Below are 19422 nucleotides of genomic sequence, written 5' to 3' on the forward strand. Positions count from 1 at the left end.
AAATTGTGCCCTGCAATGTTGGCACAAAGGCTCAAGTTGTCGATCTCTTTACCAAAGCTTTCGGGATAGATTACCTGAATTCTTTACTAAACAAGTTGGGCATTCGGGATCTCCATGTTCCAACTTGAGGGGGAGTAGTCTTTAGGGAGAGATCAATTGAACAAAGCATGTCGAGATGGACTTATTTTGTTTTTTTTTTTTTCCGGTTTCTTTGTATCCACGTTGGTAGGATAAGATGGTGCTTATCTTTTCCTTTCTTACTCCTATGGTTTAGTCTTTTAGTTTGGTTAGGATTTCTTTTCTAGAATCTCCTCCTGTAAACTATTTATTCCCATTTTTGGGTTTATTGAGATCATGAGATTGATTATTAGAATTTTCAGTTTAGTTGTCAAAATACCTAAAGTATAAGAGTAACTATCTCTATTATCCCTATTAGGCCATGTTTGATCGAGCACAAGGGAGCGAGAGGCTCAATATGGCGATTTACTAAGATCTAAGTCGAGGGTTCATCTAGTTAAGTAGATTTTGATTTGAACTTTATAAAGGCAGTTCAGAATTAATTAAAAAAGAATGTTTGTTAAATGACGACTCCAATATAACATGCAAATTTCGGTGCAAGACGTCACCCATATCAATTAGAAAACTAGACACATGGAAATCCCACACGTTTGCATTTATTATTTTTGGTATTCCAGAATATAAAGAAAAATGGAGTATCCATGTTGCATGCTTTTCTTCAACTGACGTTTAGTGTTTCAACCAACTAACAGATTATCCTTCCTTCTATCCATAGTTTCTACGTTTCTATCATTTATTCTTACATATGCAATTTCCATTGTAAGATATTGGAAACCCATAAGTGTACCGAAACAATCAAGCATATTTGTACTAATTAACTTTTTTACTTTGAGAATGTGGTAATTTACTTTCCTTAACTGGCTGACGTTATATATCAAATAAAACTGAAACGAAGACAGAATTGGTGAACAAATCCACATCTATGAGTCCATATATACGTACAACAATGGTTGGTTACTTGCTTGTCCCATAAGTCTTTTTCTTATAATTATTAATACTATAACCGCCGTAATGCCCATCTTGTAGCACGCGAAAACGAGGCTCGATTCCTGCTTTCTTGCCTTTCATCAAATATTTTTTTGATTTCTATATTTAGCAAACTTCTTTATCTACGACCCATTATATATAGCATCATTTCCCAACAGCGTATGCATTCAAACCTTCGACCAACAATGGCTTCATTCATAAGAAATTCCCATCTTTCATGGAGCGTTCTTATGGTTCTATACATGACACTTCTTGTCTCTGTATGTGAAGCTAGGGTTCACAGGGGTAAAGGAAATGGATTTGTTCGAACCAAAGGACCTAACTTTGTTCTCAACGGGTCCCCTTTTCTATTTAATGGTTTTAATGCGTATTGGATGATGAATGTTGCCACTCATCCAAGCGAGAGGATGAAAGTTACTCAAGTCCTACAAGATGCTGCAAATGCAAGTCTTTCTGTATGCCGAACATGGGCTTTTGCTGATGGTGGTGACAAAGCTCTCCATATTTCACTAGGAGCATACGACGAACGTGTTTTTCAGGTATCAACAAACACGCTTCTTAGCTAGTTTTGATCATGTTTCCTTCATATTGTATGGTGTTCTTTCATTAAACGTGGGTTTGGTTAATTTGCAGGGAGTAGATTTCGTAGTGGCAGAAGCAAGAAACTATGGTCTTCGGTTAATATTAAGTTTTGTTAACAATTACAAAGACTTTGGAGGGAGACAAGAATGCGTAAACTAGGCAAGAAGTTCTCGGCAAGAAGTTCTGGCGTTCAGATCAACAGTGACGACGATTTCTATACCAACCCAATAAAAATTACATGTTGAACTTACTTTTTACAAAATAAAATTAAAACACACAAAAAAATATGTAAAAAAACTTAAAAAAATGCATATAAATACGTAAAACAGTTCGTTTATAAATTTAAAATACATAAATATACAAAAACATCTATATAAAAAGTTTTTAAAAAATACATAAATCCGTAATACATAAAAGTATTTAAAATACTTAAAGTAGATATAAATACGTAAAAAATACATTTATACACTTAAAATACATAACATCTATATAAAAAGCTTAAAAAATATATAAATACGTAAAAATATATAAAAATACATAATAGATAAAGAAAAACACATCAAAATACAAATAAAAAGGTAAAATTATATGTTTATACATTTAAAATATATAAAAATACGTAAATATATACATATAAAAACATAAAAAAAATACAAAAATACGTAAAAATAGATATAGATATGTAAAAAAATATGTTTATACTTTATATAATTTTTTCATGAAATCTACAAAAAAGTCGAAGTATTTTCGAAAAATTAACAATCTAGATCCATTACCTACTGAACACGTCAAAATTTGCTAAAGTGAATAAATTAGCCGGTTTGTTAGGTTTTTTTATTCCAAATATGAAATAGTCTTGAATTTTTTATTCAAAAAATAAAATTTTGGACTTTATTAAAAATTGGCCCAAAATATTTGGACTTTTCTAGAAATATCCTATAATAGGGTTGACAAATTAAAATAATGTAGACTCTAACAAAAACATATTATATAGTTTGTTTCGTATTAAGTGGGCAAGTTTAAAAAATTGAAAAAAATGATAAGAATTAAGAAATTGATAATAATAAACCCGTATTTTCTATTTTGAGAGTTAATATATCACAAATTCATTTATATTTGTTATTAAGTGGTCAAAATGACTAAAATGAAAAAAATGATAAAAGTGATCAAATTGACTAAAAATGTTAGAATAATAAAAGAGTTTATGTTTTGTTTTTTTTTTTAATCCTCCAAGTTGCAAACAAATAACAAAAATGATAAAAATAACAATCGACTAAACAGACAAAAATGATTATTTTCACTAAGCAACAAATTTCTATTTTTTATACCAAAATTTTCATATCATTAAAAGGTTCTTTTATATTTAGCATTAACTGCTACAAATGATAGTACATTAGAATATGTAATTAACAATGTATTTTATATAATAAAAGGTAGATGTTATATTAAAAAAAAAAAAAAATGTAGCATTCATATTCAATGCATTTAGCTGAATCATTGGCTAAATGACATAAATAACAATATACTTTCATTCTTACACGTGTGTGTGCGTGTGTATATATATATATATATATATATATATATATATATATATATATATATATATATATATATATTGTAAAATCTAATTTTGAGATGTTTCTTATTTCGGGATTTTGGATCATAATTTTATCATGTGAAGGCCTTGAGCTTCAAAAACTTTAAACCTTGTTGTTCGTTGATAATATTGGCCCTTGATTTGTGTTTTGGAACAAAGGGTAAAATAGGAAAAGTGATGCTTCGGATTTCTTTCATAAACTAATGATTTTAGTTCAACATGTTTTAAGCGAAAAGTAATTCGATGGGGTTGTGGGGCTCGTCAATACCTTTTTTCATAAACTAATGATTTTAGGTCAACATGTTTTTTTATAGTATTTTGATGAAGCTTAAAGATGAAGAAGGTTTTTTTGTTGCAAGTACTAATGTTTCAAGTTTGGATCGACCAAAGGCACTATATTTTTTTACTATTGTTAGTATAAAGTTCTAATCTTGCTCTTTAGTTCTTTAGATCTCTTTATTTGTGGTTGTTGGCACTTTTGGTCCATTTTATCGGTGATGTTAGAGTTGAGTGGACTCCAACATCTTTTGATCAGTTTAGAATCCTTTTTGGACCTCATGCACTATGAAAGTTATTATCTTTAGCCTTCCTTTTTAGCCATGGAAGTTATCTTGGTCCTTTAGGTTATTTTTATGTTTTAAAGTTTATATTTTGAAAGTTTGAGACATTATTATCGTTAAAGTTGGAATCTTTATCCATCTAAACATCATGTTGATTCAGATATGAAGGTTGTAGACTTGGACCTAATGGACTATGTTGAGAAAGATGAATTGTTGGTCCCTTTGACCATCCGAATGGATAAAGTTGGAAACTTTATCCATTATGAGGCTACTAAGAATCAGATCTTATGCTTTTAGCTTTGGTCCTTATGGATTAAAAGCTTATTGAAGTAAAGCTTTTCTTACAGGAAACCACGGCATGGCCAAGGAAGGCCCATGGTGTGGTGGCGAGATTTATCACATCTATTTTGCCTGGATTCTGCCATAGCATGGTAGCATGTATACGACATGGTTGTAATTTTTGATCAGGACTAGATTGGGTGGCTACGATGTAGTAATGGGTTGGCCACGATATGGGTGTCAGATGGAGTTAACTTTGTCCGTTGAGTTTTCGACTAGTTTAACTTTTGGTTAAATTTTGGAAGAATTGAGTATTTTACTAAGGACTGGTCTCGTTGTCACTTTAGGAAGCTTAGGTTGGTCTTCTGTTGTTGAGGTGGCTGTTGTGTTTTTGTTGAGTAGTTCATATGAGTCTTCTCACTATAATATGTAGGATGCTAACTGTTTTTGTGACTCTTGCATGTGTATGTTGGGTTGTACACATTTGTTATATGTTGGGTTGGACCAATTTGTTATATGTTGGGTTGGACCCATTTTTTATATGTTAGGTTGGGCCTATTTGTTATATGTTTGGTTGGGCTCATTTATTATATGTTGGGCTGGGACCATTTGTTATATGTTGGGATGAGTTCATTTCTTATATGTTGGGTTGGTCTCATTTTTCATATGTTGGGTTGGGTTCATTTGTTATTTTGTTAGGTTGGGCCTATTTGTTATTTTTTTGGGTTGGCCCATGTGTTATATGTTGGGTTGGGTCCATTTATTATATGTTCGGTTGGAGCTACTTACATGTTGGGCTGGAGCCCTTTGTATGTTATGTGGTATTTTGGGGAATGAACTAAGCTTTGTGCTTATAGTTTTTGGTTTTAAATGTTTTCAGGTACTTCTAGTTTCAAAAGGAAGGGCCCGATTTTATCGCACTACATGCCATGGAGATTAATTTTGTATTGACCACTTATGATTTTACTATGATGTTTTGTGAATACTTTGACTCTAGTCATCATTTGAAACAACAAATGATTTTACTATGATGTTTTGTGAATACTTAAAATGAAGTTTTTACTCAGTATTTTTGGGATGTTACAAGTTTGTATCAGAGCCTTCGTTTGAAGGATTCAGTCAGGCTCTCCAGTGTGTCCTTTATAGCATTAGGTCTTGTCTATAAGGTTAGCAACGTAGTAAGGATTGTAAACCAAGTTAAATTAGGTTGTTATAATTGACCATAAGTTGATTTATATTAGTATAAGTGTATATATTAATGATTAAATCAATAAAACACACCCTAAAAAGGTTCACGGCCAACAAACCCCATCAAAATGGAGTTCACGACCATAAAGTAGTTGGAATCACTAGTTCACGATTTGGAAATATGATCACGGAGGAGTTTACGGCCAAAGTGAGAAGGAAACAAGAGTTGATGGCCAAACAATGACCATGAACACCCTCTTAATGGACTGAAAACCCATTGAATCGTAAACCCTATGGCGCAATACCATTCCAACCGTAAACACCCCATATATATGTTTTTACACCCTGAATCCATTCGTTTCCTCATTTCTCAACCGTGAAGCACTTCCAAAATCCTCTCAATCTTCATCCATGAACAACCCATTTCCTTTCAATCTTCAAAGGTTTACGCCTAGAATCTTCAATTCTTCAAAAAATTCACCAAGAACATCCATAGCCACATTTAAATCTTCAAGCAATCTTCATATCTTCATAATAATTCAAGATCCAACTATGAACATCCAAAACCTCCAACCGTAAACCCCATTGTCAACCATAAACCCCATTTTCAACATTTTCCAATTAAATTCCAATTTAATTGTAAGTCTCCTTATATAATTAAATTATTATTTATCCCTATTAAAATTAATATATTATTAATTTAAATGCGACGTCAAATATAATTATTTTAGGGCAACATTATTAATGCGTACGCTTACCCGGGGGATCCTCTCTACAACTCACTAATTTCGGCAAATGTACATTCAAGGTGAGTTCACACACCTACATTTTCAATGTTTTTGCATGTTTTTAAGGGGGGGGGGGGGGATACAAGTACAACACAAATTAAATTTGTGTAAACATTTCAACGATTTCAAATGATTTCCAACAATTTCAAACGGTTACATACAATTTCGAACGACACAAAACCATTTCAAACAGTTTCAACCATTGTTCATACGATCACATGTTTTTTTTATATATTGTTATTTATAAATGTGAATACAATCTTTTAATCATTTGTAACTTGCTGAGCAAAGGAAAATTTTTGGAACAATTCCTTTTCAAATAGAATATTGATATCATATATACAAAATACGAAGATACAAACGAACATATAAACTATAATAGGTATAGTTTATGACACATTGACAACATATTTACAAATGCAGAGCTACAAAACAAACAAACAAATAAACTATAATCGGTATAGTTTATGGAACATAAGTATTATCATACCAAGTACAGGTTTTATCACAGTAACAAACATATAAACTATATTAGGTATAGTTTATGGAACATACAAATAGATATTCATTGAAAATAATTTTCACATATTCTACACTTAACAATCGATATAGCTTTTTGAGGTAACGTCTTCAAGTACTTATTTAAGTGCCAACAAAAGTCTTGACCTTAATAACCAAAGTCTCCTAGAGGTAGAGCATGAGTTTGTGTATAGATCTATATGGGACTGACAACCCCACACCAGAGTTGCTTGCAACAGCTAGGCCAGTAGGCCTGTGGTGACAAACGTCATGAATGATTTTCGACGCCTGAAGAACATCGAGTCAGGCCATCCGTCATATTATGCATGGTTATGTGAACTCACAATTTGGTAACGAATAACACGATTAGTGTATGAATAAGTAAACCACTTCACATAGTTTTATTTAAATAATAAGACTACAAAACATTATTTTACAAGTATCACTGGTGAAACCAGCGGGTTTTAAACATAAGCATGAATATTGAAGACTAATCCAACATTGAGAAAACATACATTCAAGGTTTTATGCGATATAAAACTACCTTTTTACAAAGTACAATAACATTCACACGTTTTGAGCATAACATATTACAACATAAAATATAAGATTTTCTAGGAAAACATACTTACACTTACAAAGAACAAATTGAAGGTTTTCAATTACAAACATACATACATTTTTAAGTAACAAATTGATGGTTTTCAATTACAAACATGCTAATGAACTCACCAACTCAAATGTTGATACACTTTCAAAATCACTTGTATTCTCAAGGAACCAATAAGACAGCTACACCCGCAGGATATTGAGAAGACGAAGCGTTTAGAGTCGCATCTTTTATACATTTTGATTATACAGTTTGGTGTCATACAAACTATGTATTGAACATATGTAAAACTTTAACTTATTAATGTAATGGTTATGTTTGCTTTGATTCGTATTATACGATTATTGTGATAATGTACATGACGTCCTCCGCCCCCGAACGTTTCTATCATTCCAGTTTCAGGGTGTGACATATACTCAAATTGAGGAATTGATAATCTTTTTGAAAGAAAATAAATTTTCAAAAAAGATTTTTATAAAGAAATGGTGCGATGCATGCAATCAGTTGAGTTCAAGCAAGTAACTCCCAAAATACACATACATGAGTATTATGCACTTATGTGACCTACATGCTAGGATAGGGATAAGGATACCTTCAGTACATGCATGATAGAATTATCTGAATTATGATGCCTTGTACCCTAGGAGGAACTGGATGTTATGTATTACCTGATATCTATATTGGTGAAATTCGTTGCTAAGTGTATGTTTAAAAATTGTATAATATTGGGATCATATAGCCCTAGAATGATTGATTTATCACTATTTGATGCTCATTTTTTGCCTGTGGACTTAGGGTTGAATAATTTATTCGACAGTCTATTTGATCTAGTATTATGTATATATTGCATGTATAAGGTAACCGGCGATGTTGGTAGATGTTCCTTGTATTACGGAACCACGTGAGATGAGAACCCTTAAGAGATCCCAAGGAATGCTATAGTGGGATATGTATAATGTCTAGCATAAGGCTTATAAGAGTTATCAAGGTAAAGTAACTTAGAGGATTCATGATGATTCTTGAAGAAAGTACGGATAAGTGTGAAAGGTAGTATTCAACCCATACTACTGGAAGCACCTGATTACTCGAATCGAGGAAAATCATGGGATTCTAAGGAGTTGGTTGATGGTAGACAATATAGTTACCACCATGACTCATTGCAGTGTATTCACATCTTTATCGGCCTTTCAATTTTAGTTGGTTGGAAAGAGAATGTGTCTGGTAATTTTCCATACCTTAGTATTCGATGTAGTTTGGGTCTGATTGGTGTAGACATGTATGAGTTAGTCGATTCTAAGGACCTAAGGGCCTTGCTCGAGGTAGTGGTTAGTTGAGTTGCGGGACTCAAGATGGTTGTTTTGTCTTGTGTTTTCGCTGCCCTATAATCATCTTCTTAGGGCTGATGTATAATCTTTTGTGTCACAAATATTCATGTATAAAGACCACCAAAGAGACATTGCAAATGTGTCTTAATATGGAGCTTAATCAGCTCTTAAATAATGGTTATAGAATTGTGTTTTTGGTGTGTTAAAGCATCCTACTTTCATTCAAGTTCCAATAATCTTTTTTATATTTTCATTAAGCACTCAATTCAGGTCTTAACCCTTTTTTTCAAGGCCAACTGGTTGAAATTTGAGTAATCTTAATCCCTTAGCTAAAGCCCTTTTGTGTTTGTAGATTTTGGCAAACATCATAACTTTGCACGACAACTTTTCCCGATCTTTTGAGAGTTGTAGCTACTAATCCAGGCATAATTGGTTGATGCTCCACACTGATGATGTTGTAGGAAATCGAGTGTAGTTTCCATAAAGTCCGGTATCATGCTGTTTGGTGTTATAAATTATGTTTTATGATCGAAACACTAAACATTAGTCATGGATGGAATTATAAAAAATATATAATATAAAACTAAAATATGATAAGCTACTTATAGACTTTTAATGCACTTTGACTGCAGTTAATAACTTGATAATATATGTGGGTGAAATTTGAGTCATCTTAATCCCTTGGCTAAAGCCCTTTTGTGTTTGTAGATTTTGGCAAACATCATAACTTTGCACAACAACTTTTCCCCATCTTTTGAGAGTTGTAGCTACTAATCTCGGCAGAATTGGCCGATGCTCCACACTGATGAAGCTGTAGGAAACTGAGTGTAGTTTCCATAAAGTCCAGAATCATGATGTTTAGTGTTATAAATTATGTTTTATGATCGAAACACTGAACATTAGTCATGGATGGAATTATAAAAAATATATATAATATAAAACTAAAATATGATAAGCTACTTATAGAATTTGAATGCAATTTGAACATTGGTGAAGGTAGTTTAAAACTTTAGGTTATCAAAGGATTCTTCAAGGATAAGGTGAGTTACTAGCTTTACTCACTAGTTGTGCATAAATAAAGAAGAACATTTCATATATTGACTATAGATCCACTTTATGTCAAATATAACCGTTTTTGTGTATGTATGTGTTAATTTGATATGCTTGTATGCTATTTGCCATGCTTAATGTTTAAATTTATTATTTGTCTTTATTTTTATGATGATGATGTTTATGTTATGCTAGCATGAATTTGGTTGAAAATAAGAGTAGTTGATTGTGTTTTGTTGACTTGTTGCTGAATTTGGTGAATATTATAATATTCGTTCACTTGTGAAATTTGCATGCATAGTATGATGAATTATTGTGATGGGTTTTGATACAAAATAAAAGTATGTTTTTTATAAAATCTGGTCAACAGAAGCACTAAAAATAACAAGTTAATTTTACATTTATAACAAAACCAAACCATCTAGGATCCATTTATAAAGTTTAGAATGATATTAAAAATAACCAAAGAGTGTTTCCGAATGACAACCTTTGAATACTTTGAATCCACTTGGTATTAGGGTGTTGATGAAGACATAAAAAATTCAAGAATAGAATATCTCTATGTGCATCCACCATCAAGAATAAGGCACATGGAATGCTAGTTCCTTCATGTATTCTTTAGTGTTTTCAGTCTTTAAGTACCTAACTCTAATAAGCGCCAAAAGAGACAACTCAAGGGAGCTTCTAATCACCAAATAGTAGCTTCAAAAGGAGAGATGATGAGAGCATAAGGGTTTTCATCCATGTGAAAGAAGAGTAGAAAAACTAGTTAAAATTCATGCAAAAGCCTTCCTTTTATACTCCCATGTAAGACACACATTGATATTGTATTAACATAAATTATTGGTATCCTATTAGAAGCATGTGGGGATATAAGAAGAAAGTTGACAAGTAACCACTCTTCTTATAATAATAATTTTGGCCATGCCTTGAAAAAACACAAACATTGTCTAACTAGTAAAGTAAAAGTGTCACTCCATCAAACCAAGATAATGAAAACATCTAGGGGTGGATGACTTTCATGAACAGTATCACAATATAATGTACAATAGTGAATCAAAGCAAACACGACCATCATAAATATATTTGAAAATATTATATTGTTTCCAAGTTTTGTATGTTTCGAACCAATTACATTATGATGACAAAAATAGATAGTATGATGTCATAACGTCCCACCCTCAAAAGCCTTGTGGTTACCTGTTTAACAATTCCCTGAGAATACAAGTAGTTTTGAAAAGTGTCAACAATTAAGTTGGGGAGTTCATCAGAGTTTTATATATGAAAAATCTGTAATTTTTTCCTTGTAAAATGATAGTGTACGATTCCAGAAAATCTAATATTTTCTAAAAAATGAGTTGTAGTCTTAAAATCCCTAAGTCCAAAAATGTATAAGTATTTCTCTACTTAAAAGTATTATGTATTCATATTTTTATATAGAACCATTTGAACGCATGTGACCCCATAAACCAAATCTATTTTTGATTCCCCATGTGAGTTACGACAAACATGCTAAAACCGTAGTTGGCCTGCTATGTCGTTCTTTAGGCGTCAGAATGTTCGACATTTATCACCCTAGACCTGCCGGTCTAGCTGTAGCTAGCAGTTTAGGTGCGACATTGACAGTCCCATATAGATCTATATACAAGTGTCACTCTTTCTTACCGAGATTCTAGTTATAATTCAAGACTTTAGTGTGTACTCTGATAGGTACGGTGAAGACTGTGTCTCACATAATTGTTTCAACATGTTTACGTATAATGCAATGAAAACCCTTGTAAGTATAAAAGCAATATTTATACTTTTATATAATTATTCGTATTCTATCAAATCGGTAAAATAGTGTCAGTGACCCATAAACTATAACTATTACAGTTTATTATAAATGTTTTGTTGTGCCCATATATACTCACATACACGCACACATACATACATACATACATACACACACACACAGACACACACACACACACACACACACACATATATATATATATATATATATATATATATATATATATATAAATATATTTTGTAATAAATAAAAGTTTTTTTTATCAGTTGTCAAACTCTGATTCAATTTGCTAAATATCATTTTGTGGTTATTTTGAATTATTTTTTTCCACATGTCATTTTATGGTTTTTCTGTTTTATTAAATTCCATAGTATTTAAATACACTAATAAATGCATATTCATTTTTTTTAATGAACTTTCTTTTTATTTTTAAAATTAGTAAATTAAAGCTTCATTAATTTCCTTTATTTATTTATATAAACTATTTGTTTAGTTAAGAGAAAAAACACTTTAATTTTTATAATTCAATATTTTTATCATTTTTCTTATATATGAATTCAAACTTTTCAAATGTTCAAAATTTTATATTTAGTTTTTTTCTCTAAGTAAACTCATGTAATACATGAGTCTCATACCTAGTTTATATATATATATATATATAGATGTAAGTAAACATGTTTAGATGTCCCTAAATAAAATATGATGTATATCTAACACGAATATATGAAAATTTAGTATGGCGAAGCCAATTTTTTAGTTTTGGCCCTTTTTACGTCATCAAAGGGTAAAAATTGAGTTACAAACTTGGTGAAATTTACTTTTACCTTTTTGTGGTGATCAAATCAAACTAACCTTATATGTTTAAAACAACATATTTTAGGTCAAATCTCAAAAAAATAGTACCGTAACTTAGTCATGACCATTTTTACTAGAAAACCCTACTTTTACATTAAAAAAATGGCAGGTTTTTAGGTTTTCTTTTCGTAAAACCAAATCCTTTGTATTTTTAACTAGTTTCATAACATATGTTGTCACACCCCCAAACTAGGATGACGGAAACGTCCGGGGGCAGATGACGTCATTACATAGTATCATAACACTTGAATATAAATGAAACATAGCAACCCAAGCGATATACATTGAGAATACAAACTTACATAGTTTACATATTGTACATGTTCATCAGTTATACAAAAATGATAAAAAGTAAAATTCCATAATGCTGCATCACTTGATCTCAAACAAAGTTGATTACATGTTACTAGTTCCCTAAGAATTCAAGTCATTTTGAAATGCGTCAACTAAAAGTTGATGAGTTCGTAAGTATTTGTGTATAGAAATGGATTTGTAACAGTTTATAATGGTTTTCGTATACTTTCAAAAAATCCGATATTTTCTATAAACTATGTTGTTAGTATTATATCGAAAACTAAAATAAATGTGTGTATGACTCTTGTATCTATAACACCCCGTTTAAATAGAATAATTGAATAATAAACTCATAACCCAAGAAGTAATTTTTATTATTAATTTAGCCCAAAAATTAAATAATAGTTAGTGAGGTGTTTGTTTCGGGGAGCCAAATGATAAGAATTGAAGTTCCAAGGGTTAAAGAGTAAATTACGGATTTGGATTCTTGAAGCCCGGGTAGCAATGAGAATTTATGGATATTAATTGAGAATAAATTGTAGAGGAGGGATTGTTATGTAAATGTGGGACTTATATTGAAAAGAATTATGGGAGCAAGGGTCTAAAAGGTAAATTGAGGATTTGTTTTGAAAGAAAAAGGAGAAGGAGGGACTATTTCTGTCAATATGCATCATAGTTTGTATGGAACGGGTATATAACTATTCCAATGCCCATGAACCCTAACCCTAGCAACGCGCAACCGCCATCTCTTTCACCCTCCGTCTCCAACCTCACTCCAGCCGCCGCTACCCCCCATATTTCCCCGATTTCCGTTGTCGCTACTCCTCTTTTCATTGAGTCGCAACCATCATCGTTGGAGTATTCGAGCACTACCATCACAGCCATACCAACTGTGACGTCGTGAATGGCTGGAGGACGCTGAAGCGTCGCCGTCAACCACGTAACCAACTGCCGCTGCTAATCTACGATCGGACATCTGCTAACACCGTCAAGGAGGATCTTCCAGGACCATGAAGACCGTGGGTGGCTGTCACCATCGTTTTTCCGAACTCTCTGGTCCTTCGACACCATCGTTTGACGCACATGGCAGTCGCCGGCGTTTCCCGACGGCGCCATTGCCATTCCGTCCAAATGCTGCTGCTGTCGCGCGGGATTATTGTTGACGAAGCTAGGGCACTGAAGACCGACGACGTGACTGGAACGCTGCCACCTTCTTCCTTCTTTTCTCACCATTAACCGTCCTGGGTGCCGCTAGCGCTGCTGCCTGCTTTCCCGTGTCGCCGCCGCCATTAGGTGGGTGGCTGGAATCCTTTGTATAAATTAGTGTCGTGGCTGTTGTTTGATGGCCGGAAAATAGAGGAGAAACCCACCATGGCCACCAGCCATGGTGGCTGCCACCTTCTACCACCACCTGCCGCCACAATGCGGTTGTGTGTGTGTGTGTTTTTATTAGATTAGTGTGTATGTTATTCAAATTGGGTTGTAAACTATAATTGATGACGGAATAATAATAGAAAAACTTGAAACCACCACCGTGAGGTGGTGGTTGCCGCCTCTTGCCGCCACCAACTGCCATGTTGGGCGGTGTGCCTTTTTTGCATGTTAACTCATCTGGGATGCTTGGATAAAGTGGGGTCCATGAAACCCTAATGGGCCCAATAAAGCCTTGATTGACCTGAAAGCTCAATCATTTGATTAGTGAGCTAGTAATTGGGTTGGAAACCCTAATTAGGGTTTTGGAAAACCCTAAGGGTTAATATTATAAGAGCTGTAAATTTTTAACGCGTAATTGGAAAAGCGCTGATATTTTTTTTATTATTGTTGTGGTCACAATTTTCTCGCAAAATTATCACTCTAGCCCATTTAACGAGATTCATGGTTAAGTTGGCTAATTTTTTTGCAAAATTAGTCTTAAAAAGTTCAAATTTAGTCCCAGAGGTTTCAAAAAAATTACACCAGATAGTTTTTTAATTTTATTTTTTTGTTTTTTGTATACTTTATTTATTTTCGGTTTTTTATAAATATATATACATTTTTAATTTTCTTTTTAGATATATATTTTATTTATTTTCGTTTTTTAACTTTATTTCTCAACATTTTTTTTATAACTTTTTACCTTTTGTTTTCTATTTTTTAGTGTCTATATATAGAGTATGTTAGTGTTTTTTTAGGTTTTTTCATATTTATTTTCATATTACATTTTATTTTTTTAACCTTTTTTATTTTTTTATTTTTTTTTCTATTTTTTGTTATTTATGGTTTTTCTAATACTTTTTCTAAGGATTTTCATATTACAATTTTTGTTTTTTGTTTTTTTATACATATTTTAGTTATTTATGATTTTTCTAATGTTTTTATTTACTTTAATTCAAGTAAACAAATTGGAATTCAATATAAATTACTATAAAAAGTTTTTTTTTTATAAAGATCGATTATTATTATTATTATTTTGTTTTTTTAGTCTATTATCAAGTTGAAAAATATTATCTTGAATTTAATCTATTGATATCACATATAGAAATATGATTTAATTTACAAGTTATATAACACATTGAAACACTAATTCTAAGTAAACAAACTATTTTTTTTTTTTAATTTTTATTTTTCGTAACATAACTACTTTATTTATTTGAATATAAAAAGAAAATAAGTTGGACCGAAATTACAAATATAGAAAAAACTACTTTATTTATTTGAATATAGCACTAAAAAAAAAAAAAAATAAGTTGGACCGAAATTACAAATATAAACATAACTACTTTATTTATTTGAATATAAATAAAAAAACAATTACAAAAACTATGAATTATCAAAATTGTAATATACTCTAATATATTAATACGTTTTATATTTTTTTGAAAAATGTCAATGAAAAGATAAAAATAAAAAAAAATAGAAAAAACAAATAATTGGAAAACAAATAAGAAACAAAATAAAAAAATAAAAAGATGAAAAAATAAATTATAATACGAAAAGAAATATGAAAAAACCTATAAAAAAACTCTAATACACTTTATATATACACTAAAAAATTGAAAACAAAAGGTAAAAAGGTTTTAAAAAATTGTTGAAAAATAAAATTAAAAAGTTTAAATAAATAAAAAATATATATAAAAAAAGAAAATAAAAATTGTACGTATATTTATAAAAAAACCGAAAATAAATAAAGTATACAAAAAACGAAAAATAAACTTAAAAAACCATATGGTGTAATTTTTTTCAAAGCTCAGGGACTAAATTTGAACCCTTCAGGACTGATTTTGCAAAAAAAAAAAAAAAAAAAATAACCAACTTAATCATGAAACTCGTTAAGTGGGCTTGAGTTATAATTTTGCGAGAAAGTTGTGACCACAACAATAAAAAAAATATCAGGGCTTTTTCCATTTACGCGTTAAAAATTTAAGGCTTTTATAATATTAACCCAAGGCCTAATGCTATGAAATCCTAGTTTTAGGACTTGATTGGGACACACACAACTTAAAATGTTAATTAATAATCATTCGCAATTAATCTAAGACAATGTTGGACTTAATTAAGTCTTTAATGGGTTAAGTAGGGACACTTAACCCTAATCAACATTTCATCAAAAGAAACTCACATTTGGGCCATTGAAATGGAATTGTGAATTACACCAATCACACCATATGATTTATCTGGTAAAGTAATGGACTTAATGGATTAAGTCTTTAATGGAGTAACTGAGAAACACTTAATCCTAAATGTCATTTCATGTGAAAACCCTAATTTCACTTGGCCCTTGAGTTGGGTCTTTCTATTGGGCTCTAGTGATTCGACTATTAATGGGCTATCCCAGAATAATCATATGGACTAGAATACGTTGATGGGCTTAGGGTAAGGCCCATATGAGGGTGTGGGCTTAATTTGGAAAATTAGGACGTGGATGGGCCATAGTTTGGGCCTTGATGATTATATGATATTGGGCCATTAGGAATGCCAAATGTTTTGACTGTACTAAGTAGTTGGGCCTGTAATTATGACTATGTAAAGGTTTTGGCCTAATTTGGAAAATTCGGCCATATGCTCATATGTTGGGCTTTGATTCCTAGTTTTACTTTTGGGTCTTTAGATTGGGCCTTGGGCTTGAATCAAGCCAAGGTGGGGTAATGTAGTTTGTTACTCCATGAACTTGTGGTTATGTGTTGGGACCCAATTGTTAATTGGGTGATGTTTAGATATTGACAGTTTGGGAGTCTGTCATCCAACAGCTGGGATTGTGTCTATTGGACTTCAACATTTTGAGCTGAGTTCTCCTTACTATATCAACAGGTTCTAAGACACCAATGCTGACCCTTATCAGATTTGTATCCAGTTTTATTGCATGATATGCTTATTGATTTACATCCTGGTAGTTAGGATGGTGATATGCTTATGCTTAGTTACCTGGTTAGGTCGGTGTCCTCGTTATAGGATGACGTTATTTTAGTGACCGGTTGGGTCTGTATCCCGGTTATTAGGATGTTGCTATGATTAGTGATCTGTTATACCGGTTTGACAATTATATGATATGAGCTAGCGTATGATATTTATGTGCACATGTTTGTTTGTTTGGGGGTTGGGTTGAGGCGGTCCTGCTTTGTGTTGTAGGCTAACATACCGGTTGACCGGTCCGGATAGGCTGTAGGCCCTGCAAGGCGGTCCAGTCATGCTGAAGGCTCAGGAGCGGTTCAGATAGGCTATAGGCCCCGCAAGGCGGTTCATTCAGGATGAAGGCTCATTATGCATGTTGTTCTGTATTGGTTATATGATATGGTTATATTTGTATGGAGTTGGTATTTTGGGGAAACTCACCAAGCTTCAGGCTTACAATTGTTGATTATGTTCCAGGTACTTCTGATGATCGCGGGAAGGCGAAGGCATGATCATACAACTCCTCACATCTCATCATTTTATGATTTGATTCTAGGGATACTCTGATGATTAAACTATTTTGGAAACAAACTGTAATAACTTAATGATTTTAAATGTTTTAAATTGACTTGAATTTTATGGGTGTTATAGTATCTTTCTTTTTAAAATGATAGTGTATGTATGTTTCAAGAAAATCCAATATTTTCTTATAAGTAAATTGTAGTCTTAAACCTTAAGATCAGACGTGTAAGCGATTGTGTACTAAAAAAGGATACGTAGTTTTATATTTTAAAAAACGCGGTGAAGTGTATGCTTCCCGTAAACCAACATAGTTGTGTTAATCCTTATGTGACTTATTATAACCATGCTAATGTGATTATTATGCCTGTACGACGTTCTTCATGTGTCAGAATCGGTAACATATTTGTCACCCTAGACTGACCCCGTCTAGCTGTAGTGAACAGATCAGGTGTGGGGTTGACAATCCCCGAATATATATATACACAACTATCTCTCTATTCCTCTAAGAGACTCTGGTTATAATGCATGACTTAAAGTATACGCTAGGTAGGTACCATGAAGTGTATGTCTCACTAGAGCATTAACAGATTTACATGAACTATGACTCCCATTTTCTTGTATAATGAAGTAATTTCGCTATTTGAAAACTTATGACAACAGTTTTATGTCCCACCCCCAAACCGAGACGACGGAAACATTCAGGGAAGGAAGACGTCTTGTATAGTATCACAACAATTGAATAATGGTAATCAAAGCAACAACAACCATTGTATTGATAATATAGTGTTTACATTGTATTTGAATCACACATGATTGACTCCAAAAGTAAATAGCAAAATAAAGACTTAAAGCTACTATGCTCCGTCTTCTAGAACCCACGTGAGTACCTGTCTACTAGTGCCCTGAGAATATAAGTGGTTTTGAAAAAAAGTGTTAACATTAAAGTTGGCGAGTTCATAAGCATTTTGTTTTAGAAAACACGTTCTTTGTTCTTTGTAAAACATGATGTCTTTCTCCAAGGAATCCTATATATCCTAATATAATGAATGATATGTAAAATGGTTCATACTAGTTCCTTCTACGAGTACTTAGTGTATCCAAGTTATACACAATCCAGATCGAACATATAATCGATTGTATGGATCTTCCCCCTAGCCCGCAACCAAACAAAGAACAGGAAATCAGGCGGAAGACACACATCCCACTGTTTTTCGGATCCTCATTGTATTTAACCCAAACGAATCCACTAGGTACTTATAGAGTTAACTGTAACAATCCTTTTAGTAATGTAAGTATGTTCTTACAGAGTTAACTGTAACTGTCCTATATTTTTTGATGTAATGACACGTATGTTCCGTTGACTTGTACTTGGAAAAGTAATGAAATGTGACTATAATTATAGTACAACCCTTTTTGTATGCGTGTACCATGTTATACGTTCTCTAAGGAATGTAAGTTTTGTACTAGAAAATAGTGTACTGTACTTGTATATTGTGACCTGACCCATACCTGTTACCCCAATAATTTTTAAGTTTCTACAGATTATATATAAACAATATCAAATGGGTAATAAACTGTGTGGATCTGCTCTAAACCCACATACAAACAAGGAATAGGAAACGAAGCGGAAACCACCCATTCTACGATGTTCTTCAGGCGTCGGTATTTATGACATTTCTTACCCCCAGGCATGCCTGCCTAACTGTAGCTACCAGAGGGTACAATGAAGTGGTGCCTCACAATCGTGTATTAAATAGTTTACGTATAGTGTTATAACGTTCTCTTGTATTAGTAATCCTTTGTATTATCCAATAAAGATGTACTTTTTATTACAAAATAATTATACTTAAATAATTATTTGAATAGCGTGTCCTTGTAGTAGTGTAGTCAAGGTTCTGAATGGCATGAGGCGTGGCGTGATGGCAAGGCCTAGCCTTAAGCTTAACGACTCATGGCGATCCATGATGTTTTTCGAGGCGTGATGTAAGGCGACGTTTTTGTATTAATTTAATATTATATTACCAC

The 19422-nt window shown here is 32.4% G+C and overlaps 1 protein-coding gene across 1 annotated transcript; it reads left to right on the forward strand.

Moving 5' to 3' along the window:
* Positions 1-1250: 1250 nt before the first annotated feature.
* LOC145040547 (mannan endo-1,4-beta-mannosidase 5-like) lies at positions 1251-1806 on the forward strand. The gene is made up of 2 exons (XM_078988460.1): positions 1251-1604; positions 1699-1806. The coding sequence occupies exons 1-2, from the start codon at positions 1251-1253 to the stop codon at positions 1804-1806; spliced, it is 462 nt and encodes a 153-aa protein (XP_078844586.1).
* The last annotated feature ends 17616 nt before the right edge of the window (positions 1807-19422 follow it).

This window comes from Lactuca saligna, chromosome 4 (genome assembly GCF_052625555.1).
Source record: "Lactuca saligna cultivar CGN05327 chromosome 4, ASM5262555v1, whole genome shotgun sequence".
In the NCBI taxonomy this organism is placed as follows: domain Eukaryota; kingdom Viridiplantae; phylum Streptophyta; class Magnoliopsida; order Asterales; family Asteraceae; genus Lactuca; species Lactuca saligna.